Source organism: Erpetoichthys calabaricus, chromosome 8 (genome assembly GCF_900747795.2).
Source record: "Erpetoichthys calabaricus chromosome 8, fErpCal1.3, whole genome shotgun sequence".
Lineage (NCBI taxonomy): Eukaryota > Metazoa > Chordata > Cladistia > Polypteriformes > Polypteridae > Erpetoichthys > Erpetoichthys calabaricus.
This window is the reverse complement of record NC_041401.2, coordinates 121,894,804-121,921,859: the sequence shown is the minus strand read 5'-3', so window position 1 is coordinate 121,921,859 and position 27,056 is coordinate 121,894,804. Positions and strand designations below refer to the sequence as shown.

At 37.9% G+C, this 27,056-nt stretch overlaps 1 protein-coding gene across 11 annotated transcripts in view; it reads left to right on the top strand.

The window, feature by feature from the left end:
- The first annotated feature begins 11,922 nt into the window (after positions 1-11,922).
- The window catches only part of LOC114656015 (calmodulin-binding transcription activator 1-like), a 559,017-nt gene continuing 543,883 nt past the window's right edge, over positions 11,923-27,056 (top strand). For 7 of the 11 annotated variants that reach the window (XM_051930414.1, XM_051930413.1, XM_028807385.2 and 4 more), the window contains exon 1: positions 11,930-11,992. In XM_051930414.1, the coding sequence (XP_051786374.1) occupies positions 11,968-11,992 (25 nt within the window). In that variant the 5' untranslated portion in view covers positions 11,930-11,967. Of the gene's footprint in view, positions 11,993-27,056 lie in introns of all 11 variants that reach the window. The other 4 variants (XM_051930419.1, XM_051930418.1, XM_051930420.1 and 1 more) reach the window with 1 other exon arrangement.

Sequence of the window (27,056 nt, the reverse complement as noted above, 5' to 3'; positions counted from 1 at the left end):
TAGGAGAACTGGAAACTTCTGCAGATTGCTTTTTTATGGAAGCAAAAACATGTTGTGTTTTATGTATGTGCACCCACACCAAATGAAAACTAAATGTAGTTGTTGGTTGTTTAATGGTTTCCAACACAGTGGGCATGATGAAATGAAGCTTGGCTGACATATTCCTAACCTGTTGCCCAGTTCCCTGACAAGTGACAACTGGTAGGCTATATAAACTGACACAAATAGTGCAAATATACAACATTGGCTTTCTTTCAAGGAAAATAAAATACAGTAAAAAATAAAATAAAATACATTATATTCATTATTTTTGAGGTGTAATTTGTTTGTCACATCAATAACAGCTTGGTGATATGTATTATTATTCGTGTGCCATCATTTAGCAGATTGCCTGCACTTCCCTACTTGATCAAGGGTGTCATCATTTCCCAGTTTCTCCCAAACATTTTTTCCAGAATTGTTACACATGTGACAGAATTACTATACATGTTTCTGATGTGTGGGGGGAAACTCACATAGACAGAAGAGCAGAACATATAAATTCCACGGAGACTATGATCATTCCTAGAGTTGTGAAATAGCATTGTTAATCACTGCACCACAATGTCACCCTTTCTGTCATATATATTTCTAAATGGGTTTTTAGGAAGCAGGTCTTTAAATGAGGTTATTGCTGCAATAGGAGTCTCTGTTATTTAATTAATTTAGAGGCTTCACATACATTTTCCATTCCTAACTTTGAATATTCAAACAATATGTTCAATAAAGATATGATCACATTCACTTCTGTGTGCTATTTCTTTAATCAGCTTGTCTATTTGTAATTATGGGGTAGACAAAGACCAGATCACATTTTAAGAGTCATTTATGCAAGAAAAAAAGATTCTAAAGATTTGCAATCTTCCTCCAAAAGCTTGAAATTTAAAATGTCTTTCACATCATTAACATAGGGTATATTACAATTACAAGATGCATGCCTTCTGCCAATCCCAAAAAGACATAAAATTACCACAGAAGGCTAAGTCATTAGCTACAAGGCTCCCCAAATGTAGGATGATCTGCCCACTAATGGTCTTGGCAGTACAGTCTAAAGACTCACCACTTCAATCTAGCTTGCCCAGCTCAGAGATGCTGACTGGACTATTTATATTTTAACTGCATTTCAAACATAAAAGCAAAAGCAGTAACTAACAAGTGTTTCTGGCCTTACTGTTTATTTATTTTTTTCATTGAATTTTATTCATATTAAGTGTACCATATTGTTTAATTCCAGATTTCATCTTTTCTATGCCAAATGCATTCTGAAAAGACTTATTTCACTGGCAAATGCTTAGAGTTTAGTTTGAGCAGAAGACATCTGAAAGAGGTCCATCATATACTGTATGATGATATCTATTTATCTTCTCAGTATTCAACTGTGCTTTTTGCTGTCACTGCTACTTTGATCAAGCTGCTGTTCCTGTCCCATTAAATGAGACTTTAGATTGAGAAGAAATTCAAGATTCAACAGTAACTGACAGATCACCATATCGTCCTTCTTTAATACAGCTCTACTATTTTTGTGTAACTGTGGACATTTCATATGTGCTAGATGGAATTATAACACCTTGTTTCCAAAAAACTTGGGATGCTGTGTAAAATATAGATAAAAACAGAATGCAATGATTTGCAAATCATTTAAACCCAATCTTTATTTCTCAGAGACTCTGCCTCTCTGCGATGCTCTTTTTATATACAATCACGATACTGACCCATTCCCAATGAATGTAATTAGTTGTGCAATGTTCCAGCAGGTGTTTTTTTTTTTTTTGTACTCTTTTGATATATTGTTGTTGTACTACTTTAAATTAAATATAGGATTAATATGAGTTGTAAACTATTGCATTCTGTTTTATATTTACATTTTACACAGCTATCTAACTTATTTGGAAACAATTTTGTAAAATGCTAGATGTCCTTTGTAGCTAGTGTTTATTTGTATTTTATCCATCCATCCATTTTCCAACCCACTGAATCCGAACACAGGGTCACAGGGGTCTGCTGGAGCCAATCCCAGCCAACACAGGGCAGGAACCAATCCTGGGCAGGGTGCCAACCCACCACAGGACACACACAAACACCAAGCACACACTAGGGCCAATTTAGAATCGCCAATCCCCCTAACGTGCATGTCTTTGGAATGTGGGAGGAAACCGGAGTGCCCGGAGAAAACCCACGCGGACACGGGGAGAACATGCAAACTCCACACAGGGAGGACCCGGGAAGCGAACCCAGGTCCCCAGGTGTCCCAACTGCGAGGCAGCAGCACTACCCACTGCGCCACCGTGCTGCGTTTGTATTTTATATGATAATAATAAAGATATAACAAAATTTTCAAAGCATTTAATCCAATTCTGGGGAACTATGGGTCCAGAACCTCTCTTGGCAACATCAGAAACCAATGCCAGTCCAATGGAGGGTCCAATTGTGCACACACCCACAGGATCAATTTAGAACAGCCAGTTAACCCAAAATAGTCTTCTTTGTGGAGGTGGAGGAAAACTGAAAAACCAAAAAGAAACATTACACAGATAGAGGGAATCATACAGTTTACACAAAGAAAAAGATTATGCTGGGGATCTGAAGACAGGATCCATGTGGCAGCACTCTGTCAAACTATAATAATATTTAGTCTCTTTATTGATTAGCACTGCACACCTCAACTTAAAATACTTTTCTCAGTGATGAACTCACTATGCCATTAGTGTGTAAGTTCAGAGTCTGGTATGAGTGGAACATACGTACAATACAGATGTAAGCTTCAAAAGCAGCACAGCTGGATTTGTTTCAGCAGTGATAAACCTGCAGTTTCCAACAAGCAAGATTCATAGTAGATTTCATATGAAAGATACACTTTGGAAAATGTTTAACATCTCTCTACTTAATTCTTTTCTACCGCATCAGAGTTCATAAGTTCATATGCCTATCCGTTGCCCATTTGTTGTTTCAGTGAGCAAATTGTTAATTGATACTTTATGACTGACAGGTCAATTTAAACCCCAATAGCCCCAAGTTACCACTGAGGTTAGGCTGGATTTTATGTAAAGGTTTAAAAAGAACATTGGAAAGATGTTGAGAGAAGACAGAATGTTCAAACATTTTAGGAAATTTGTTGACGCTGGTGTGTTTTGAGTATATTTTCTATTTATAGATATAATTCCCTTATTTGTAATTAATTCTGTAAAGATTTATCATTTTACATTTGTAACTGGGCATGTTTTAGGGTCTTAACTTTTAGCTGTATTGGCCTGTGAGTTGAAAGAAAAATTGTTTTATGCTATTGGTGTTTTGTGGGGTTGGGCTTGGCATTTAAAGAGGAAATTACAAGTGAAGGTTAGAGACAATAATTACATTACAGTAAGTCACATTTTTTGGGAGTAATGTACCAGATTAAGAATTTTAAGCATTAGAATCTGCTTGCTAAAATAAGGTTCTGTCTAATTGGGAACCCATATCCAAAATGTAGTGAGTGAATATACACAATGAAGAAATCTTCTGTCCAAGGGTTGGGTCCTGCCTTCATTGATAGTTGCAGATATTAATAACCATCTCAATGGACATTTGATGATTAAAAGTGCTATGAGATAACTAAACTCATTTTGGTGACAGTTTCAGCTCTTGCAAGATTGTGTTTGTACTGAATTTGCACTGAATACAATGATGTATTCCATTCCTTTGGGAGAAATTGACAAAAACTGGAATGGTAAAAATGGAATGTAAAAACTTTCTCTGGGAGCACATAGAGAAAAACCTACACATGCATGGGAATGACAGTCAGACTGCACACCATAGCAGGATTCAAACCTTATTCTCCCGGAATTGTAAGCCAGGTGTACTAACTGTATCATTCAAAATCTATCAAAAGACCAATCTTTATTTTATAAAGCATGGTGATTACAAATAACACATTGTGATCATTCCAAGTACTTGGCTATCTATAAGACAGGACAGCAGGGCTAATATCAGTGTCTAACAAGACTGGTTATTTTAACTTATGATTTCTTAACAGTGTCTTTGGATCTGACTATTCTTTCTAAGGATGCAGATTTCCTCCTTAGCAATATTCCTCTGTCCTATAAGTCCAATAGTAATGTGTCCCTCCATACCTACTTGGTTTTTATAGCCTCATTCCCTTCAACTGACATGGAAAATAAAATGTGGAACTAATGATAAACATATTAAGACACTTTAAAAAACTTAAGACTAGGAGCTGTCAGTTCACCATTATTATTACTATTTATTTATTTATCCAAGGTGACTTACAAAGTAAGTTATAATACATACAAGAATGAAGGTGCAAACATCATAAGAAACAGAGAAGAAGATAAAAATGACCACAAGGAAGTAGAACTACCTGTAACTGGCTTAAGACAAAAAAAAAATCAGTACCCTAAACTCTTTGTCAATGCAGCAGCACTGTAAGAGGGAAACAAAGAAATTTCAAATTATTTTTAAAAAATGTGAGTTTTCAAAGGAAGCCTAAACACAACTAAATTATGTGTTGTTTGAATAGATAAAGGGAGGTCATTCCATGGCTTTCGAGCTAGAATGGAGAAACATTGTCCAGTCTTTGAATGTCTGGCAAGAGGACAGATGGTCAACATACAGGCAGAGGCAGAATGGAGACTTCTTGTAGGGACATAGGATTGAAGATATGGAGAACTGTTTAGAGAACTGTAGGTCAGGACAAGTTTTTATCTGGATCCTCTTTGCCACAGGAAACCAATAGAGAGACCAAAGCAGAAGAGTAGTAGGAGTGAAACAAGGAGCAGAAAGCACCAGTCAAGCAGCTGCAATCTGTAGGAGTTGGAGAGGTCTAATAGCTACTGGAGGATGTCTAGCCAGAAGAGAGCTGCAATAGTTGAGCCAAGAGACAACCAGTGCCTGAGCAAGGAGTTCTGCAGCATAATTAGTGAAGAAGGGCTGAGTCCTTTGAATATTATGAAGAAAGAAACAACTGGATTGGGTCATTGAAGATATATGTTCAATGAATGAAAGCAAGAAATCCAGAGTTACGGCATGATTCCTGACCATCATCGATGGTGAAATTGTGACATCTTCAAGAGTGATGCTTTCAGAAAAATCAGAGGGCAAGTACAAGATTTTTGGCTTTGAAAAAATAAGTTTAAGTTGATGATCATTTACCAGTAATGAGATGGCAGAAAGACAGTTGGAGATCTGGGCTGAAACCTGTGAGTTTTAAAAGGAAAATGAGAGGAAGTCTTGTGCATCATCAGCATAGAGATGGCAGGAGAAGCAATGAGAAGAAATTACATTACCTAAGGAATTCATGAAGAGAGAGAGAAGAGAAATAGACCCAGTACTGATCCTTGAGAAACAACTGTAGACTTTTTCTGTGGGGAAGACCAGGTGGCACAAAAGGATCGGTCCAAGAGGTAGAATTTGAACTGGTCCAAAGCAGAACCACTTATTACAAGTTCATAACAGGACAATATAAGCAGGGAGTGGTTAACAGTATCAAAAGTTGATTAAGGCGAAGGAAGATAAGAAGAGAAGAGAGAGAAGCAGCTCAAGCAGATCTAAGAGCATTAGTGAATGAAAGCAATACAGTCTCAGTAGAGTAATCCTTGTGAAATTCAGACTGAAGCAAATCTAGAAGAATGTTGTCAGAAAGAAATGAAGAAGGTTGTTTGTGGACTGTGCATTCTATAGTCTTAGACAGGAATGTCAGAAGAGAGACAGATTACTAATTCTCAATAGCATCAGACTCTTAACATTACTTAACACCTTTTTTTCTGCTGTTGCCACTGGTTTATTACAACTAAAATATAATAATACTGATGAGTAGAGGGCATTGGAGGTTAAAAGGTACAAAAATAAGTAAATAAATTTTAAAAAATATTTCACGCCTCTGTTAACTACTAATTCTATCCCTCTTAATTCTTGCATCACTTTTCATCCTGCCAGCTGTTCTTTTCTCCATCCACCAACTAACAGTGGTTATTCACCTCTTTTAAGTCTGATTTCTGGAGTAGTTTGAAGATCACTTTCAGTCCTTTCTGAAGCACTTTTAGTCAAACATTATCCTAGAAAACCCTGGGGTCAGCTATCCATAATTCCCTCTGACTGGCCCAGGTATACTTGCCAAGATGCTGGTTCACTACTATTCAAAGGGCCAGACAACTTTGCAGGGGCATCAATAGCAGCTTTACTGCTGTTACTATTTACAATGGTGATGCATATATAAACCATTACTCATTCCCAACTGTCCTTTCATTATGCACTCCTCACTGGAATAATAATTCAAATGACTCTCTTGACTGTGTCCCCCGCTAGCTTCCCTGCCAGAGGCATGTTATGATTGGGGTCTCCTCTAGGATGTCATCCAACACCTGCTGACATAGGCTCTGACTACATTTACCTTTACAATTTATAATAAAAAAACAATATTTGCACAATTTACATATATTGGACTGCGTTTTCTGTTGGTGATTCCACTTTGTGTTTTAATTGTAGGTAATTTTATTTTTCAAACTATATTTTATTCAGTGGCCACTTTTTCAAATACACCTACCATATCTTGTTCCCAGAAATCCCTCTTTTACCTTGAGAACAGCCTGAAATCTTTAAAGTATCTATGCAGCAAGCTGTTAGAAACATTCTTAATTTGGTCCATGATAACACAACAGTGACACAAAGTTAACGCGGGATTTTTGGTAACATATTCATACTATGAACCTTCTGTTCCATGTCATTACAGACTTAAGACTTAAGACCGTGTAGGCTATTGGAGTAAACTGAAAGTGTCATGTTTGTAGACACATCTTAAAACAATGGCCATAAATGAATGCATATGATAGGTCACATTGCTAGAGTGTACTGTGGTATTAAAATAATGCTACATTGGTATTAAGAGACCTAATATGTGCCAAGAAAACTTTCCTCACACTATTATACTGATCAGCCACTACATCAAATCCACAGGTGAAGTAAATAACATAGATTAACTGGTTACAATGGCACCTGTCAAGGGGTGGGTTATATTAGGTAAGCAAGTGAACAATCACTTATTTAATGTGATGTGTAGGAAGCAGGAAAAATTGGAAAGCATAAGGACCTGAGTGACTTTGACAAGGGCCAAATTGTGAAATCTAGAAGACTGGGTCAGCGCATCTCCAAAATGACCAGGTCTTGTGTGGTGTTCCTAGTATCCATTGGTTAGTACCCACCAAAAGAGGTCTCAGAAAGTACAACTGTTTAACCGGCAACGGGGTCATGAGTGCCCAGGGTGCACTGATGTGCTTGGGAAGTGAAGGCTAGTCTTTCTGGTCCAATCCCACAGAAAACCTAATGTAGCCTCAATTGCTGAAAAATGTAATGTTGGCCATGAGATTAAGGTGTCAGAACACATAGTGCATCACAGCTGGCTTAGTATGGTTTGTGTAGTCACAGACTGGTCAGAACACCCATGCTGACCCCTGCCCACCACTGAAAATGCTTACAATGGACATGTGAGTGTCAAGAGTGGACCATGGAGCAATGAAACAAGGTGACTAGTCTGATGAATCAACATTTTCTTTTAGTTCATCTGGATGGCTGAGTGTATGTGAGTCATTTACGTGGGGAAGAGATGATAGCAGGATGCATTTGCATGCTACACCAGAAATAAAGGGTTGTCACACCAGAAGGTGTTTTCCTATCTTCAGTAATCTAGTTTCAGGGATCATAGCTGAAGTAGATAGTGGTTTCATCTTCCTGTTCTTAGCTATCAGGATGGGAACTTGGGATTGCAGTCTGTTGTAGACCAATTGCTTCAAGGTTCAAAGTGGTGTACGGTTCAGAAATGCTTTTCTGCAAAAAGCTGTCATAAGTAGCTGTCATTTGAACATTTGAGACATTTCTATTAGTCTGAATGATTTTGATAATTTCTCTCTCACTTCACATATTGACAAAGTGTTTTTGCCAAAAAGACTGTAGCCCACTGTGTGTTTTTTATCACGCTTTTCTTTAGCAAATCAGGCTATTAATGTTAAGCAGGAAATGTACCTAATTAAGTGACCACTGACTGTATACATAAATATGATTTTAATCATACTCACTGGAGATTAGTGCTCTAGTGATCATACATCTTCAACTTTAGTTGAAAAAAATACTATCTATCTATCTATCTATCTATCTATCTATCTATCTATCTATCTATCTATCTATCTATCTATCTATCTATCTATCTATCTATCTATCTATCTATCTATCTATCTAAGCACTTTGCAATCTTGTGAGCTGCAACATACTTTTTATAAAATATTGATGTTTAGTTGTAATGCTTTAGTGGTCCAATTCCCCTTTGAAGTCTTCTTATTGAGACATATATACCTTAGAAGTCTCTGTGCCTTTATCCATAATTAGAGGAATATTTATAAAGTGTAGGATATAGCTGTTGAAGTGGTTCTTCCTTGTTTCTTTATGCAGCTATTGTCCACAAACAAACCACTTAATTAAAGCCATTAGTAGGTTATTAAAACTGTAAAAACAATTTTAGTCTGTTTTTTGGACAGTTTGACTGTTACCATGAATGACCATGGTTTACCACACTTTGCCAAGTCAAAGCCACATTGGAGTATGTTAGTGTACATGGTAAACCAATGATTATTTATAAAGTGTATGTAATTGTATTATGGTACAGATTGTACAAACATGGGATAGATAATATAGTGCATGGTATTGAATTACCCTTTATATGGAAAACAGTTAACTGTCAGAGTAGTAAAATGATGTATAGATTTGTGTAGAATAACAAGGTCTAATATACAAGTGCAATTCTTAATAGTGATTATGTAAGAGTGGCCTGTGATGGACTGGCACGTCATCAAGTGTTAGTCCCTGTTTTGTGCCAGGTGCAATCAGGATAGACTGCTATGATAATGAATAATAATAATAATAATAATAACAATACATTTTATTTATATAGCGCTTTTCCCATGCTCAAGGTGCTTCACAGAGTCTTAGAAAAAAACCCAGCAGGGTATATGTAACATTGGATACAAATGTTTTCCTGAATACAACAATGAAACAAATAACAGAGCATTAAATAGACTAAAGGACAATAAACCAGAGTAAAATACTAAATTCAATACTAAAAGAAAAACCTAACAAATAACCTAATTTGTAATATAACAGACACACAAATTATCCTGAGCACCTGGACAGAGAGGTAAACTGAAAGAAAGGGCAGAATGTTAAGTTAAGTTAAAAGTCTTCCTAAATAGATGAGTTTTAAGTTGTTTTTTAAAAGAATGAATGGAGTCAGCTGATCTAATTAATTTCGGGATGTCTTTCCAAAGTCTGGGTGCTTTGGAGCTGAAGGCCATGTCACCCATAGAGTGCAGGTCAGTGTGAGGCACAACAAGATTACCAGAATCAGAGGACCTTAGTAGGCGAACAGGAGGATAGTAATTTAGAAGGTCACTGATGTAGTCCGATGCAAGGCCATTTAAAGCTTTGTAGGTTATTAATAGAATTTTATATTCAATCCTGTAAGACACAGGGAACCAGTGAAGGTGAAGCAGGATGTGTGTGATGTGCTCACTTTTTCCGGTTCGTGTAAGGACTCTTGCAGCAGAGTTTTGAATCAACTGGAGCTGTGGTATAAGATTAGAAGGGGCACCTGCCAGCAGTGAGTTACAATAATGATTATTGTATTGTAATAATCGATGCGGGATGTGATAAAAGCATGGACAAGTTTCTCAGCATTAGAAAAGGAGAGGAATGAGCGAACACGGGATATGTTACGGAGGTGAAAGTAAGAAAGTTTCTTAATGTGGTTTATGTGGGTGGAATAAGAAAGGGAGGAATCAAAAATGACACCAAAGTTCCTTGCATCAGAAGAAGGTCTGATGAGATCACCGTCAAGAGTGACTGAAAAGGAGCTCATTTTCTTAAGTAGCGCTTTAGTGCCAATTTGCAGGAGTTCAGTTTTGTTGCAATTTAATTTTAAAGAGTTCTGCTCCATCCAGGTTTTAATTTCACTGAGGCAAGTTGTGAGCTGAGAAGACTCTGATGAAGTTGCGCTTTTGACATTGAAACAGAGTTGAGTGTCATCTGCATGAAAATGATAACCCAGTCCATAGCTACAAATAATATGGTCAAGGAGAAGCATATAAATACAAAAGAGAAGAGGGCCGAGGACAGAGCCCTGAGGAACTCCTTGTGTGACTGGCGCTGAGCTGGATCTGCTGTTGCCAAGACTAACAAACTCTTGCCTATCAGTCAAATAGGACTTGAACCACTGGAGGGCAGTGCCAGAGATACCCAGCATGTTCTCCATTCTGGACAGTAGAATGTCATGTCTGACAGTGTCAAATGCTGCACTGAGGTCTAACAGAATTATTATGCTGGTTTGTCCAGAGTCTGCTGCCATAAGCAAGTAAAGAAAATGGTTGGACATATAACAGAAACATGGTATGTTTCATTTTCAAAAATGTAATTAATATAACTCTGTGATGGCCAGTTGTAATTTTCTGCGCTGTAGTGTACTGGGCTGGTAGCACCTGATCAACAGAGATCTGCCAAATGTATATGCTAATTAAAAAGGCAGACTCAGCTATGGGATACAGTACAGTTTTGACCAGCTGGTGGTAATATTAGAGAATGATAACCAAACTGATTGCCATTATGAACAATGCTACACACCCTCTTTCTGATACACTAGTACTGAGTACTTTCAGGCAACAAATTATTTATAAGTGTGTCACAAAACACTACTGGGAATCCTTTACACACACAGCAATATGCCTTTATAATGTCTCAGTGGTACTAAGACTGCTCTTTTCATTTTCAGGCAAGTCGGAAGTTTTCATTCTTTTTAGTAATTCATGTATATATATATACTATTAAGCTTCTATAAAAAGGTAAGTTTTCACAATGGGATAAAGTTATTTTTATCTATTTATAATTTGTTTATATTTCAGGTACCCTGGAACCGATCTTAAACAGGCTGCTGGAATTCTCCTGTATTGTGTGTATTGATCAATGCATCTAATGGTTGCTCTGGCAATAAATACACATCGTTTTACTTGGTGGTCTCTTGTACCTTCAGTCTCCGTTCGTTTTCTAGAAGACGAGATATAACCTTGTGGAAAGAAACACACAGTCGCGGTGAGTTTACATTTGGGACTGTTCGCAAGGATACGGCTCTACAAATTTCGACCGCAGATACGCATGGTATCGTGTTTGCAAAATAAAACTTTAAAGCAAGAAAGTAATTAAAGACCTTTGATGACATGTTAATCAAACAATGGCGTGACAGAGAAACAACATTATAATATACTGTACAGGGAGAAACCTGACACGAAACGTCCGTGGTAAATAAAAGGTTCCCCGTTACAAGTACACATGGGGGAATAGAAACATTTGTGTTGCTTTACAATATTTGTAATGCGCATGTTTTCCGTTTACAGTACGTGAGCACATTACTGGAGTCAATCTTCTTTCCTGTGAAAAAATGTCCACATATATACAATAAAGGAAGGTTATGGAAACCTCGACTGGAGCCAGCAAAAAAATCACGTGCCAGAGGCGTGCAGCGATTTCACGCTTAGAAATCTGCTCTCACATCTCCAAGAGTAAGCTCTCACTCAGGTTTGTGGCTTCCCGGCGCTCAAGGTCTTTTCTACATGAGCACCTAGAGGTTTCACAGAGTTCTTATTGGTCACGGAACAGGCTACGACCGCCTCCATGTGTGAATATTTGTCCAATCGTAACGAAGAAGTATTGCTTGTCCCCGCCTCTGCCTTGCGTTTCACCGCCCCATCATGTCATTCAAGCCCTCATTAACCAATGAACACTTATTTCCCGATTTTAAGCCTGCCCTAGGCGCGCGCGCGCAGGCGTATTTTAACTTTCTCAAACCCGCCCCCCCCCCCCCGTGAGGAGGAGGAGGAGGAGGAGGATGTGGCGCGCGGAGGGGAAATGGCTGCCGAAAACAAGCCGGAAGGTAAGGACATAAAATTTAGAGAATTCGTTCTTATTTTTTATGAACACACGGTGGAAATTAGTTGTAAGGAAGGCAGAAGTGTATTACATCCCATGGCATATGAGCATATTGGACACATTTATTAGATCCTAAAATAGCGGTTGCTGGGGGGGTGTCTTGTGTATTAAAAAAATAAAGAGAAACCGAAAATAACGGTTAATGAAAACGGTTCGCTTTTCGATGGCTTCTTGCCTTCACGTCGGTGTTACCCTAGCAATGCAAATTTCTTTGCAACGTGGACATGAAAAAGACGGTGGTTGTGCGGAAATGGACAGCATCCAAGGCAAAGGACGAGGGGTCCCGAACGGCCAGTGCAAGCCGCGTGCGGGGGGCTGTGTGAAGTAGTGTGGCGTGGCAACGATTGTTTCCTCCACAGTCGTACACAAACGAGCGTAAACTCCACTCGTTGGTTGAGAGAAGCTCAAGGACCCCCCAACGGTTCACCCACAAGCTCTGAAAGTTGGAAGCGAACGAGCATGGGGGCCTCGTGTCCTTTATGATATACCCCAGAACCACTCGGAAGGCTACTGGAGGTGACCGCCTAACACAAAACCAAGGGGTTGTTTGCGGTTAGGACCGAGTGCTTATGAGAGGTCGGTGGAGATGCTGGCTTTCCTGAGTCAACTTCCCATGTACAGGGGAAAATGGATTGGCTTAACTCAAAGGTACGTTAGACTTTCTGAATCATGATAAATCGATAGTACAGTGGACAGTGTCAGAAGCTTCTACGTTAGGTTGACAAGGTCACATCCTGACATGCTGAAGTGGTGTTGTCAGGACAAGACCATAGACAACTGAAGATCAGTTGTCAAGGTTAGAGCATCATGTGGAGGATTAGTATGGCAGGAACAGGTTTGAGTACAAGAGTAAAGTTGTCAGGGATAAGCTTATGTGGAGATGCGGATTTTGGGCCGAGGAAAGATAAAGACTGGGTAGTTTTCAGTGTTGAGCTGTATGAGCAAAACTGTTTGGCTGAGCCAAGTGGGTATTCAATTGCTGGAAGGATTGGGTCAGGCAATAGAGTCCCATCTGTGTATGGGTTTGGAGGAGATAAATATTTGGTATGTTTGGATAGTTGCAAGGATATGAGAGGGTAAGTGGGTGGAGCTAATAAGTTGAATTCTGTATCAGTCAAGTGCATTTTGGATTTTTTATGTAGCAGGAATGTGTCATGCAGTGCATTGCACTTGGCAGCACGGGACAGCTGGGATGATCCCAGTGAAAAGCAAATCTAGGTGTTATTATTGTTAAAGCTGCGATAAACCATGAGCCATAGTTTTGTTATGAAAGCATTATTTCAGGTTATACCAAGGGCATTCGATCATCAGCTAGTAGATACACAAGAAGAGATGGACACAGATTTAAGGCAGGTTTTTGGTTATGGAAGGAGTTTCCTATCCCTGTGTGTATACAGGAAGAATTAGATACATTAGAAAAAAACTGGATCAATTAGAAAGATTTAGATAAATTAGTTTCAGTAAAACTACTTTTTCATTAAGCACATCTACTTCTAATCAAGTATTCGTGCATCTGGTGAAGTGATGGTTGCTTTTAACAAATGTTATTTTTTTTCCTCAATTCATATAATTGGTCAACGGTTCTTGTCTTCCTCTTTAACAACCTACATATATACAGGCAAATTGTAATTGTATCACTGTACCTTATTCTCTGTAGTTTGCGGGTTTCCAGATGGTTCTAAGAAAGAGATGAATCTCCCTCATTCTTTTGTTTCTTATTTGGAAGTCTGAATGGTAGTAGGTGTTGGTTGAATTAAATTGGTTGTGGATTCTTTCCTAAAGTAACGTTTTTTGAGGTTTATGTGAACCCCTTGAAGAAAGTTGATCTTTCAGTGTGGCCCACTAGGGGGAGGTGGTGGTCTTTAGATGGTTTCCCAAGCTGCAGAAAATTTACTTTTGATACTTTTGGAATCCCTTCTGAAATAAACATGGAAAGATAGTAAGTGTTATATTTTGACATTAGTTGATACTTCACAGCTTTCTAGTAATTCTTCTGTAATGTGTGTTGGTCTTTCTTTAAAGTAGATTGGTCTGACGCTGTAAACAGGAAGATGCAACTGTTCAAATTAATATTTTTCCCCAGTTCTGAATTCAAACTCTCACTCCAGTCACCTTCCAGCGCCAAATGTTCTTGCCCTTGTGTCTTCATAAGCTCTGTGGTGGTAGTGTGTGTATGTTGTTGTCATTTATTTATTTAAATGAACCATTAGAGCAGCATGGAAGAATGTTTGCTGTTTTAGTAGTACCGTTTTCTCCTTATGTGTGCCCACCTGCACCGCAAGTAAATGTTACTAGCAAAACAGTCACTGAATTGAAGAAGCGATGGCTTTATGTAATCATGTGTATTTTGCTTTTTATGAATATATGCGCTTCAAAAATAGGACATTATGTATTTGAAGAAAGTTTTAGAAGTACTGGAGTTAACAAGCAAAAATTGGGTTTATTCAGTTCAGTGCATGTTGATTACATTTGTTGGTAAAGCCTTGCTTTTTTGAATGAGTAACACAAAATGCTTGGAAGGTCCAGCTATGTTTACATCACATTTGTTTTTATTTATGCTCAAATCAGATGTTATATATTTTTTTTTTTTTACAAATTAATGTGTTAACCATAAAATGATACATATGTATGATCTGTTAGATTGGATGATTTTTAACCGAATTGAATGAAAATTATTTAAAGGTTAGCCAGTTCCTAGTTGACTATGGGCATATTGTGGAGATTGAAGTGTGCTTGTTTCAATGAAATATGTAATGAAATGGCTTACGTAGTTTAACTAATGTATCTGAAAGTGTTTTGTGACATGAAAATCTGGGGAGGGCTTGCCTTTATCGCTACAAAACCTTGGGTCTTTGTTCAAACAATTGATTTGTTATGCCAGCAATGTTGTTTGGGTCCATTAGTGAGACAGATGCCTGTTGCACAATTTATCTAGCAAGACTGTACCTTTAAAAAGAAACCCTGAATCATGAAATACAGTCTCGGAGAGGGGATTCCTTTCCTTGACAATTTCTGTTGGCTGCCAGCTTTTTATGTTGAATCAGTCTGGGAGGCTTTCTCACTTTCAGTTGTTTTTTAGTCAGAGACAAGTGTTCTAGCACAAGATGCTTGCATTTTCTGGTCATTTGAATTGTGTTTAATATCCTGAATGAGCACGGAGCATTATTCTTGTGCATTTCTTTCTGATATCTCTTTTCTATTTGTCTTTGAACTCAAATAGCCAAAGTATTCATTTCAGGTTAAAATGCCATTAGAATATGTTAAAATGAGTATTCTTTCCTTTGTGACGTATTCATTTTTGCCTTTGTTTTATTCTTAATGATTTGAAATCCTAGCTTATACTGTCTCTATCAGCTTGTATGTGAGTAAATTATTTTGATTAATTTGTGCTGCACAGTATTAATTTAGATGCTTTGTAAACTACTGTATGACAGTATTGTTTATGGCAGGGGCTATGTAAATAAATGAATGCTTGAGCTTGCTGTTTTATTATGTTTCTATTCAGCCTATTTTATGCTATGCTACTCAATTGCAATTTCGTGACATCCCAGTTTTTTGTTTTAAATGTAATTCTGTTTTTGTACTTTCATTTCCTTCTAAAAACCTCAGAAGATACACATTCATCCATATTTAAGCCCCGTTCTGAAGCCAGAAAACTTGGCTGGAACACACTGCCCAAGCCTGGGGGTGGCCGGGGTGGGGGTTAGCAGATTTAAAGTGCTTAATGTATCGTGATAAAAAAAGAGAATGAGTTGCTTGGTCACAGTTGAAAGAGGTCCAGCAGGCATCTAACTGGCTGGTTTCAAGCACAGATCACCCCCTTTGCTATGGAATGCTCCTTTTTTGACCAAGGTCGTTGATTTCCAATTAAGCTGCAGGGGTATTTTCTCTCCATCAGGGACATCGGGGAGTGTTTTAATTGGTGGTTCATCAGGTCATCTCAGCACAGCAGATTTATTTAACGGAGATTTTAAGATTTGCATTGATCGTTGTTCATATTTTCACAAGAACATATTTTCAAGACTTAATCTGAAATTAGCAGTTTAAAGTTGAATGTTAATCTCACTGTATTCTGTGTTCTCATTAAGATTGTAATAATTGTGTTTAAAGTAGTAATCTTAAACTGAATTAAAGGATGTTTTTTTTTTTATAAATTCTTGACCAGAATAATTATAAGGAATACTGGTAGTTTATTTGAACCTGAACACTAGACTTACTTGACATAAATGCATTTATTGACCTGATTTCTTAGGAATATGAAGTTTTGTTAATTTTAATTTTTATTAAATATTAAAGATATCTAGAAAATAAAGTATATTGGATTAAGTAAAAATTTCCCAGTTCATTTCAAATTGTTAAATGTAACAATAATTTTAGTTGAAAAGTGTTTACATTCTAGGTTGGCAATAAAACACATAGTTATACTACTCTTGCTATAGGTCCTGTCCTCGGATGCAGATTTTTAAATGCTTTGAATATCTACAGTTTTAGTCATGATTTGCTCTGAGCTGTCTTAAGCTAAATTACTACTGATATCCATTAGAATTGCACTTTTAATGTGAACGTTTTGTGTAGCAGCACAGACTCGTGGATCCCTTTTCTAAGAAACAAAGCTGCCCAGTTTGTAGTAAACAACGTTCAAGGTTAATCAAGGTCCTTAACAGCAGCAGGCATGGTGTTCTGTGTCTAGCTGCAGGTGTTTGACTTGTTGAAAAATAGTGATTTAATTTGTGATCACCAAGTAATTTTTTAATCAGTAATTGAAAGACGTTTCTCACCATGCATGCAAACTTAGTAACTTGGTTGTGGTTATAGGTCGCTCTTTATAATCAAGTATCCTAACAGGAGCAGCTGAAAGAAGAAGATCCAGTACTCATTTAAAGTATGATAGATGAGTGGTTCATACGTAGTGGGTATTTAAAAAAAAAAAAAAAAAAACAACACAGGTATTCAGAGTAAAAATTATTACTGTGATGTGCAGAAATCGATTGTGCATGTTACTGCACAATAAAATTAACCATATTAAATTAACACCTAAAGTGTATACAGTGAGTCTTGTTCAGAAAGCGGATGCCAAAAGCTTAAGATTAGGCACCCTTACACTATTTTAAGATTAGGCACCTACTCTAAATTTTTAAGATTAGGGACCCTGGTGTACCTGGCCTTACCCCCACGAACTTTAAGTTCAGGATTTATAGTAGGGGTAGGCCAGTCTAAAACAAACAATAAGAAGGAGATGGTGTCTGCTTTTTGAAGAAGACCCTATACAGTATATAGAAGTCACTTTTCATTCATATGCTACTTGAACACAATGAAAGTTAACACTAAAGATTTTGCAATGTGGGTATTGCACAATGACTTTAAATTATATTGTAGTTTTAGTTGCATTCTACTAGCATAATTTGAGATTGATTTTTGCTTTAGTATAATACAGTCAAGCACCTATCTATCAGTCGATCAACCTATCCATCTCGATTATTTATTTCTGTTTTTCTTTTCCTGGCATAAAGTTGCCAGGGAATGTGGTACGACTCACTTACAAAATGCATTAGTTATCACCTTTTGACAATATTTACCACCTCTCATCTGCTATTGAGAAGAAAATTTAAATCCGTCTGACCCGTTGTTCCTAGCCCATCCTTTTTATACTTTTGCTTTTGTTTGGTACCTGGCATTAGTCAATTAAGAGCTGTACTCCCAGACTTCTTAACAGTACTTATTCACCAGTTATGAGATGCATGAACTTAATATCTTGACTTTAATACTCTTCTTCAGTAATATGATTAATGTCTAAGTGTGTTTATTTTAAATTTGATTTTTGGTCTTGGGGGAATAATGTTTACTCTTGTTGTGTTGTATGTATGTGTTGATGTTTTATTTTCTACAAGCTTCACTAAATAAAATTCCATACAGCTGATGTTGTTATGGAAATAAAGTATTTATTTTTAGATTTGTTATTTATAGATACTTTCAAAACACTTTGATAAAAACAGCATCATCTTTATATATATATATATATATATATATATATATATATATAAATGAGAAAAAAAAATTAAGCTGGTCCTGACATTCGGAATCCATATTACTAACCGAGAATTGTAAACCGGATATGGACGCAGGTACATGGCATGCCCATGGACGCAGGAGACATAGTGCGCAGGCGCCGACAGCGAGCGAAGTCTGATCCACCGAGAACGAAGGAGTCACAGCTCAAAAACGAAGGAGCTCAACTAACGTAAATAAGAAATGAGGCAACGCGCCCATAGGTAACGACACAGCCACACAATAAAGAGGATTCAGCCCACTGCCCCAGAGTGAAACGAGAAATACTACGGAGTCCACAAAGGTCCACAACACACAGCATAATCAAACCCGAGATAGTACGGAAAGTGCAGTCGCCTACAACGTGCTCCTGAACCATAGCTAACCACCGCAAGCGAATTCTGATACACCACCAAAACCAAAAGAGCTCAACTAACGGAAATACGAAATAAAGCAACGACCACAGACAATACGGAACCCTAACCATCCACACTACACAGCATAGTCAAACCCGACATAGTATGGAAGGTGCGGGCGCATACAACGCGCGTCTAACACACCGCAGGCAAACCCCCGAGATGGTACAGAAGCCCCAGAGATACGGACTCCACAGCATATGTGAATCACATTACAGTAATACAATAATATGAGAACTCACAGACAAAACAAACACAAGAGGTTTCGGCGTCCCGCCCCACAATCAAACCGGTGAGAATACGGAGTCCCCAAACATCCACAAAACACAGCATAGTCAAACCCGAGATAGTACGAAGGACGCATGTGCCTACAACGACAACCACATAAAACACACACACGGCACCGGAGGTATAATATTAATAAACGAACGCTCCGTATTACACGGACAGAATCCCCAAACGTCCAGAGTACACAGCATATGTGAAGCACATTACAATGATACATTACTAACAGTACAACCACAGAACACACAGACACGAGACCTGATGGAGGAATACGGAACCGTACACGTCCACACTACACAGCATAGTCAGACCCGACATAGTACGGAAGGTGCAGGTACGTACAACGCACTTCTAAAACACCGCAAGCAAAAACCCAGGATAGTACAGACGCCCCAAAGATCCGGACTCCACAGCATATGTGAATCACATTACAGTAATGCAATATTATAAGTACTCACCGAAGTAACACACACAAGAGGCCTCGGCGTCCCGCCCTACAGTCAAACCAGGGAAAGTACGGAGGCCCCAAACGTCCACAAACCACAGCATAGTCAAACCCGACATAATACGGAGGGTGCATGCGCCTACAACGACAACCACAGAGAACACACACACACGATACCACAGGTATAATATGAATAAACGAACGCTCCGTATTATATGGACGGAATCCCCAAACGTCCAAACTACACAGCATATGTTAAGCACATTGCAGTGATACGTTATTAATGGTTGCTAACGATACTGTTCACTTAAACGACGCCAATCTCCCATTACAGCTGCATTTGCCATAACAATCAACAAATCCCAAAGACAGACCATGGACAGAGTCAGCCTTTACCTCTCTGAGCCTGTATTTAGACGTGGACAACTTTATGTTGCCATCTCAAGAGTTCGGCATTCATGTAACGTTAACGTTAAGATTATAATAACCACTCCAATATATCTCATGCATAGATCTGCACATCTATACCTACATAACATAACAATTACACTGCTATTGTCATTTACATATCTTACATAGACCTACAGATATCGTGGCACTGAACATAATACATATGTGACAATTACCAAGACAGACAATGACAATTACCAAGACAGACAATAATCTCTATCGGATGTATTTCGTGTTACCCAAGACCAGGGGTTGGCGAGTGAAGCGATCAGGGGGCAGAGCCCCCTAGTAGAACCTAAATAAGGAAAACTAAAATATACACTCTCAGTAATTCGAGACATTTGGTTGTAAAATGGATATTGGATATTTTTTTAGAATCCATCCATCCATTATGTTTATTTGTTTGAAATTTAAATAGATCAGTTAATTTAATTCATATAAAAATATACAAGTGATGAGATTTGGTGTGGTTTTATTGTCTTGGCGGCAGATTTACAGAAGATGCAATATCAATTTGTATTTTTTAAAATTGCAGAAATGAGAAAATCTGAAGAAAAAATGTCTTTGCCATTGCTAAGCTAGAGTTATGTAGAGCAGAAGAACCTCTTTCTGGTCAATACCAGCAGGCCTTTGGAGCTAGATGGTTTAGCAGATAGTATCTTTAAGGTCTTGTTACAAAATTAATTCTCCAGTTTTTAATTTTTTCTTCTTTTTTCTTCCTCTTCCTCATTTTGTTCCTGAGCTGTATGAAACTTAGGCTTTGGTTGTCTCCCAATTTCAGAGCACAGCTACCTGAGGAACTATATACTTGTAGTTCTCTCCTGAATTCCATTGACATGCCTTGTACATTTACATGAAGGCCATTTTAATAATACCCACTAAAACATTCACAGATAACTATCAATTTCTATCTGTGCAGTGCATGCAGTAGGAGGCGCTGTGCCATTTATGATGCAGGGTATTTGCTTTTTTTCTTGACTAGCCTGGTACCTATGTCAGAATATCTGTTTCTGAGTGTTTAGTCAGCTTTCAATGTTGTTCACTCTAACATACTGCATTATGTATAACCTAATTGCATTGATATAATAATTTTCTTTTGCAACAAATGTTGATAGTCAAAATGCTTCCAGTAAAAGGCAGAGCTTCTCATGGTAGTGTTCCGTTTGTTCATCAAAGATATGAGACAAATTAATTATTACCGTTTATTAAGAATCCAGGTGAAACGTATATTAGATTCATTCATTACACACAGACTGATGTATTTCAAATGTTTATTTCTTTTAATGTTGATGATTATAACTGACAACTAATGAAAGTCCCAAATTCAGTATCTCGGAAAATTAGAATATCGTGAAAAGGTTCAATATTGAAGACACCTGGTGCCACACTCTAATCAGCTAATTAACTCAAAACACCTGCAAAAGCCTTTAAATGGTCTCTCAGTCTAGTTCTGTAGGCTACACAATCATGGGGAAGACTGCTGACTTGACAGATGTCCAAAAGACGACCATTGACATCTTGCACAAGGAGGGCAAGACACAAAAGGTCATTGCTAAAGAGGCTGGCTGTTCACAGAGCTCTGTGTCCAAGCACATTAATAGAGAGGCAAAGGGAAGGACAAGATGTGGTAGAAAAAAGTGTACAAGCAATAGGGAAAACCGCACCCTGGAGAGGATTGTGAAACAAAACCCATTCAAAAATGTGGGGGAGATTCACAAAGAGTGGACTGCAGCTGGAGTCAGTGCTTCAAGAACCACCACGCACAGACATATGCAAGACATGGGTTTCAGCTGTCGCATTCCTTGTGTCAAGCCACTCTTGAACAAGAGACAGTGTCAGAAGCGTCTCGCCTGCTGAGTGGTCCAAAGTTATGTTCTCTTATGAAAGTAAATTTTGCATTTCCTTTGGAAATCAAGGTCCCAGAGTCTGGAGGAAGAGAGGAGAGGCACAGAATCCACGTTGCTTGAGGTCCAGTGTAAAGTTTCCACAGTCAGTGATGGTTTGGGTGCCATGTCATCTGCTGGTGTTGGTCCATTGTGTTTTCTGAGGTCCAAGGTCAATGCAGCCGTCTACCAGGAAGTTTTAGAGCACTTCATGCTTCCTGCTGCTGACGAACTTTATGGAGATGCAGGTTTCATTTTCCAACAGGACCTGGCACCTGCACACAGTGCCAAAACTACCCGTACCTGGTTTAAGGACCATGGTATCCCTGTTCTTGATTGGCCAGCAAACTCGCCTGACCTTAACCCCATAGAAAATCTATGGGGTATTGTGAAGAGGAAGATGCAATACGCCAAACCCAACAATTCAGAAGAGCTGAAGGCCACTATCAGAGCAACATGGGCTCTCATAACACCTGAGCAGTGCCACAGACTGATCGACTCCATGCCACGCCGCATTGCTGCAGTAATCCAGGCCAAAGGAGCCCCAACTAAATATTGAGTGCTGTACATGCTCATACTTTTCATGTTCATACCTTTCAGTTGGCCAACATTTCTAAAAATCCTTTTTTTGCATTGGTCTTAATTGATATTCTAATTTTCCGAGATACTGAATTTGGGACTTTCATTAGTTGTCAGTTATAATCATCAACATTAAAAGAAATAAACATTTGAAATACATTAGTCTGTGTGTAAAGAAAGAATCTAATATACAAGTTTCACTTTTTGAATGGAATTACTGAAATAAATCAACTTTGTCATGATATTCTAATTTTATGACCAGCACCTGTAGTTATCAGACATGTGATGGGATAAAGTGACAGTCACCTGGGCTATGGAGTTGTTACACAAAACCTTCAACTCCAACTCTGACTCCTCGGTTAACAGTACTTTTGGCTGTTCAGTTTCTGCTATCACCAACTCTTGACTCCTCTCTTTGTAATTAGATTAATATATTTTCTATGTTGATTGAAACCACACAACAAATTAAATAGAAAGGCTCTTCATTACAGCCAGCGTGAGTTATCAGTCTACTTTTTAGCACTATAACCTGTTAAAGCTCCTGTTTAAAGGCTGTAGCAATGTTGTTGTGGCTTAAACACTGAATAACATTAAACATTAGACTAAAATTACAAAATTAAATTTTTTTTTAAATCTGTAAGAACAAATAGTTTAATGAAATCGGCATATGTGAAATTGGAAATGTTAACGTATTACAATGACTCCAGTAACCCAGTAATTGCTTGCGACTCCACAGCCCTCACAGTAACTGTACCCATCATACGGTATCATTTAAGGCATGGTACATCTGCTATAAGGAGATGAACATTGGCTGGTTCACTTGATCACAGTGACATCAAGGAGAAAACACACATGCAAATATGTTGTGTAGAGGGCTCCCTTTGAGACATGTCATAGATCTCAGCAATTTAAATAACATCTTAAGTAATTTGTTAAAAAATGATCAGATGGGCGGCACGGTGGCGCAGTGGTAGCACTGCTGCCTCGCAGTAAGGAGACCTGGGTTCGCTTCCCGGGTCCTCCCTGCGTGGAGTTTGCATGTTCTCCCCGTGTTTGCGTGGGTTTCCTCCATGCGCTCCGGTTTCCTCCCACAGTCCAAAGACATGCAGGTTAGGTGGATTGGCGATTCTAAATTGGCCATAGTGTGTGCTTGGTGTGTGGGTGTGTTTGTGTTTGTCCTGCGGTGGGTTGGCACCCTGCCCGGGATTGGTTCCTGCCTTGTGCCCTGTGTTGGCTGGGATTGGCTCCAGCAGACCCCCGTGACCCTGTGTTTGGATTCAGCGGGTTGGACAATGGATGGATGGATGATCAGATGGCTGTACTCAAAATTACATCATTCCCTAATTGACAAGATTTTTTCATCATCAGTATTATGTATTTGACAAAAAAACAAATCCAATAGTTGGTTATTTATTCTATTAGGGGTTTTTAAACACGGTCAATCCAGCTTAATCTAACTCAGAAGGAACTGTTTCAATTGTGTAACACTCAATAGAGTTGACCGTAACAGGAGTTGTATTAAGAGACTCAAAAAAGGGCAGCACTTGATATATTGGAATACTTCTACTTGGACAGACGCATCTTAATAGGCCATCCATTCAGAAGTTTCTTCAAGTCTTGGCCTAACTTGCAAGAAATTTTCATCATGGGTCTGTCAAAAGTAGTTCAACAATGCCTGTCTGACATTGCTGTATGGACTCGTTTGCTTATGTTGCTACAGAGGAGTGATGAATGAAAGGTCATCTTAATTCTGCTATACTTGCTAGCAAATTTTAACACATCTGAAATGTTTTTTTTTACTTGCACTGAGATTTGAATGTGTTTGAAACTTCTACTTTTGCATTTGTCTAGATCTTCAAGCCTACATTTATTCGCTATTTAAACACGTGCACCTAACCTCCCACAAACTAAGGGCAGTAACATCAGTTGTTAATTAAGTGGCAAATTGCAAGTCGTGAGTCATGTTGTATCCTGACACCACAGAGGACTCACCGTGAGGCAGACCGCATGCTGAGCGATTGATGTTAGCTGCACACTGTCTATTAATGAACAGCACTGATAAAATCAGCAGCACTGTCAGTGACTTTGTGATGTTAAACGAAGGATTTAAACCATGGGGCAGATGAATATTGTTGACATTGACTTATTTATGACATTAGGTAGACTTCGTTACTGATGCTTTCTGTGGGACATGGCCACAGACACTGCAAAGTGTCTATAGTTGGTTACCAGTATTCCTGTTGCATATTTTTTCATCCTGTACCTTGTTATAAAAATAAAAATGAAAGCTTGCACCTCCCTGGATTAGTTATGTCACACAGTGATCCTTTTAGTGCAAAACAGTTTTATAAAATGAATAAATAAATTTGTTGTGAAAACAGAATCTCTTTCTTTCTTTCTTTCTTTCTTTCTTTCTTTCTTTCTTTCTTTCTTTCTTTCTTTCTTTCTTTCTTTCTTTCTTTCTTTCTTTCTTTCTTTCTTTCTTTCTTTCTTTCTTTCTTTCTGCACTGTTTTCTACTAGTCACAAGCCTTGTGCATTTATGCCTGACTCATTACTTTATCTTTGATTTTTTTCAGATTACTAGCAGATCTTTAAATACATGAAGTTACTGATTCTCAAACCATTTATACATGTTACTACATTGTGTTGCTATTAGTATTTTTTGGTCATGTACAGTCAAGTGCGTATGTGTGTGTTGGTAAACAGAGTCTTTATCTTTTCAGTGTAAATTCAAAACATTTTGTTAGTGGAGGACATAAATTGTTTTAAGGTTTTTCTCCTTTACTTTCTGTTGTCTTAAAGGGAAAATATTAGGTAATCTTTGATCCAATATCTGCCAATAAGTAGGTTCTTAGGGGCTCATTTATAAAACATTCTTTGGATTCAAGAGTGAAAATATGAATTTGGCAGGAAACAGGAAAATGCATACACCAAAAAGAACTGATTTATAAAACCTCATGTATGCACATTTCTATGCAATTTTTTGTAAATCACAATGACCTTGTAAATGAATGTGAATGTGTCTGGAACCCCACCTGTTTGCCACCCTGAAACAACAATATCTAGAACATGCTAATCATCCCCGTACATTTGCAGTCACGATGCAGCAGAAATCTTTTGGCTGGTACAGCTGCCATCCTCCCGTTGCCTCGAGACTGTGCCACCTGCTTTCAAGAGTATCTTGCTGCTTTCCCCAATTGAGCATGGAAGACTGTGCATCATAGATGGCTTATACTATATGTTAATGGAATGTAACTGCTTACAGTTGACAAAAGCTTCACTCAAACTAGGTGTCCTTATTGCATTGTAGGTGCAGAAAAGTGCTCCGATTACATTAGAACTAGACACTTCTGCAAATTGCCTTTTTATGTTGGCCAAAACATGTTATATGCATGTACACCCACACCATATGAAACCTTTATTTAGCACCTCACAGGTTTGTTAAGGGGTTGCAGCACAGTGGGCATGACGGAGTAAAACTTGGCAGACATATTCCTGAACTGCTGGCCAGTTCCCTGAGATGTGGTAACAGGTTTCCAATATAAACTGATGAGAAACCAAAAAAGTTCTTTTGTATGACTATACAGAACTAAAACGTCTGTACATCATGATAATCACTTTGAGCTTTAATATGTTTGTCACATAAGCACACATTATAATAACGAGTTGGTGATATGAATAAGGGCCTGACCAGTCTTTTTGCCACCGATTCTGATAAAAGGAGTCTGATTTCCGATAACCAATATTGGTAACCAATAAATAGCCCTTCCCCCTTAGATCAAAGAAAAATTATGTACAAAAGTAATCCATTTTTTTATTTTGTAACAAAATATGCATTCAAATTAGATTATTTTACCTTTGTACAAAAAAGTGTCAATTACCATATATACTCGCGTTTAAGTTCTCTCGCAGATAAGTCAGGTCTTGATTTTTGCTGTAAAATTTCCAGTATGTTATAATGTTGGCCATATAAGTCGAATATGGAAAATTCACGCTATTGGTCCAAGAGATTATGATATGCTAACACCCACCTGACAGTAACCACGGAGCACACTGCCTGCGTTACCACAAGGTAATGCCCAAACTGTTCCGAAGTGAAGTTTGCACTGTTTTTGTGTGTCTCACACCGTCCTACACCCTTATCGTAAGAGCATCCCTTATCTACGATGGAGCGCTCAATCGGAAGAAAATATGAAGCTGTTTTTAAATGAAAAGTTGTTGAAGTGGCGAAAGAAATTGGTAACTGCGCTGCTGCAACAAAATTTGATGTGTCTGAGAAACTGGTGCGAGATTGGAGGAAGCAAGAAAATGTCATATTTTAATTTTTTTTTAAAAATTTTTTTTTATTGATTTTATTGAAATCACACAACATTCCATACAAATAGATCAATTTTACAAGAATAGGATTGAAAATAAATCAACCCCCACCCCTGAGAAAGAGAGCATGGGCAGCAGAATAAAACTTAAACCTAGTAAAAATAAGTAAATAGATAAATTAATAAGTGAGTATAGATAAATGGAGAAGAAAAAAAAAGAGAATAGGGAGAGAATCTGCTTCCTCAGTGCTTTAAAAGCTTATTCTAAAATGTTATTGATTAGATCCTGCCAAGTTTTCAATTGTCATATTTTTTGAATGGCCGTTTGAGTCAGGGTTTGATTTTATGATCGATTTTTCGCGTTTCAAGACCTGACTTATACGCGAGTATATATGGTAACAATTATTCAGAAAAAGTAAATTATCACAGACATAAATAACGACAATATTCTGTATATATAACTCAATATAACTCAATTAAACTGTGTCAGTATAATTAAGACAATACTCAAAATTGTGTAACAATATTCTTAAATTCTATGCTGTTTACAAAACAATTTATAAAATTCAGTTTTTGTAAAGAGCAGCT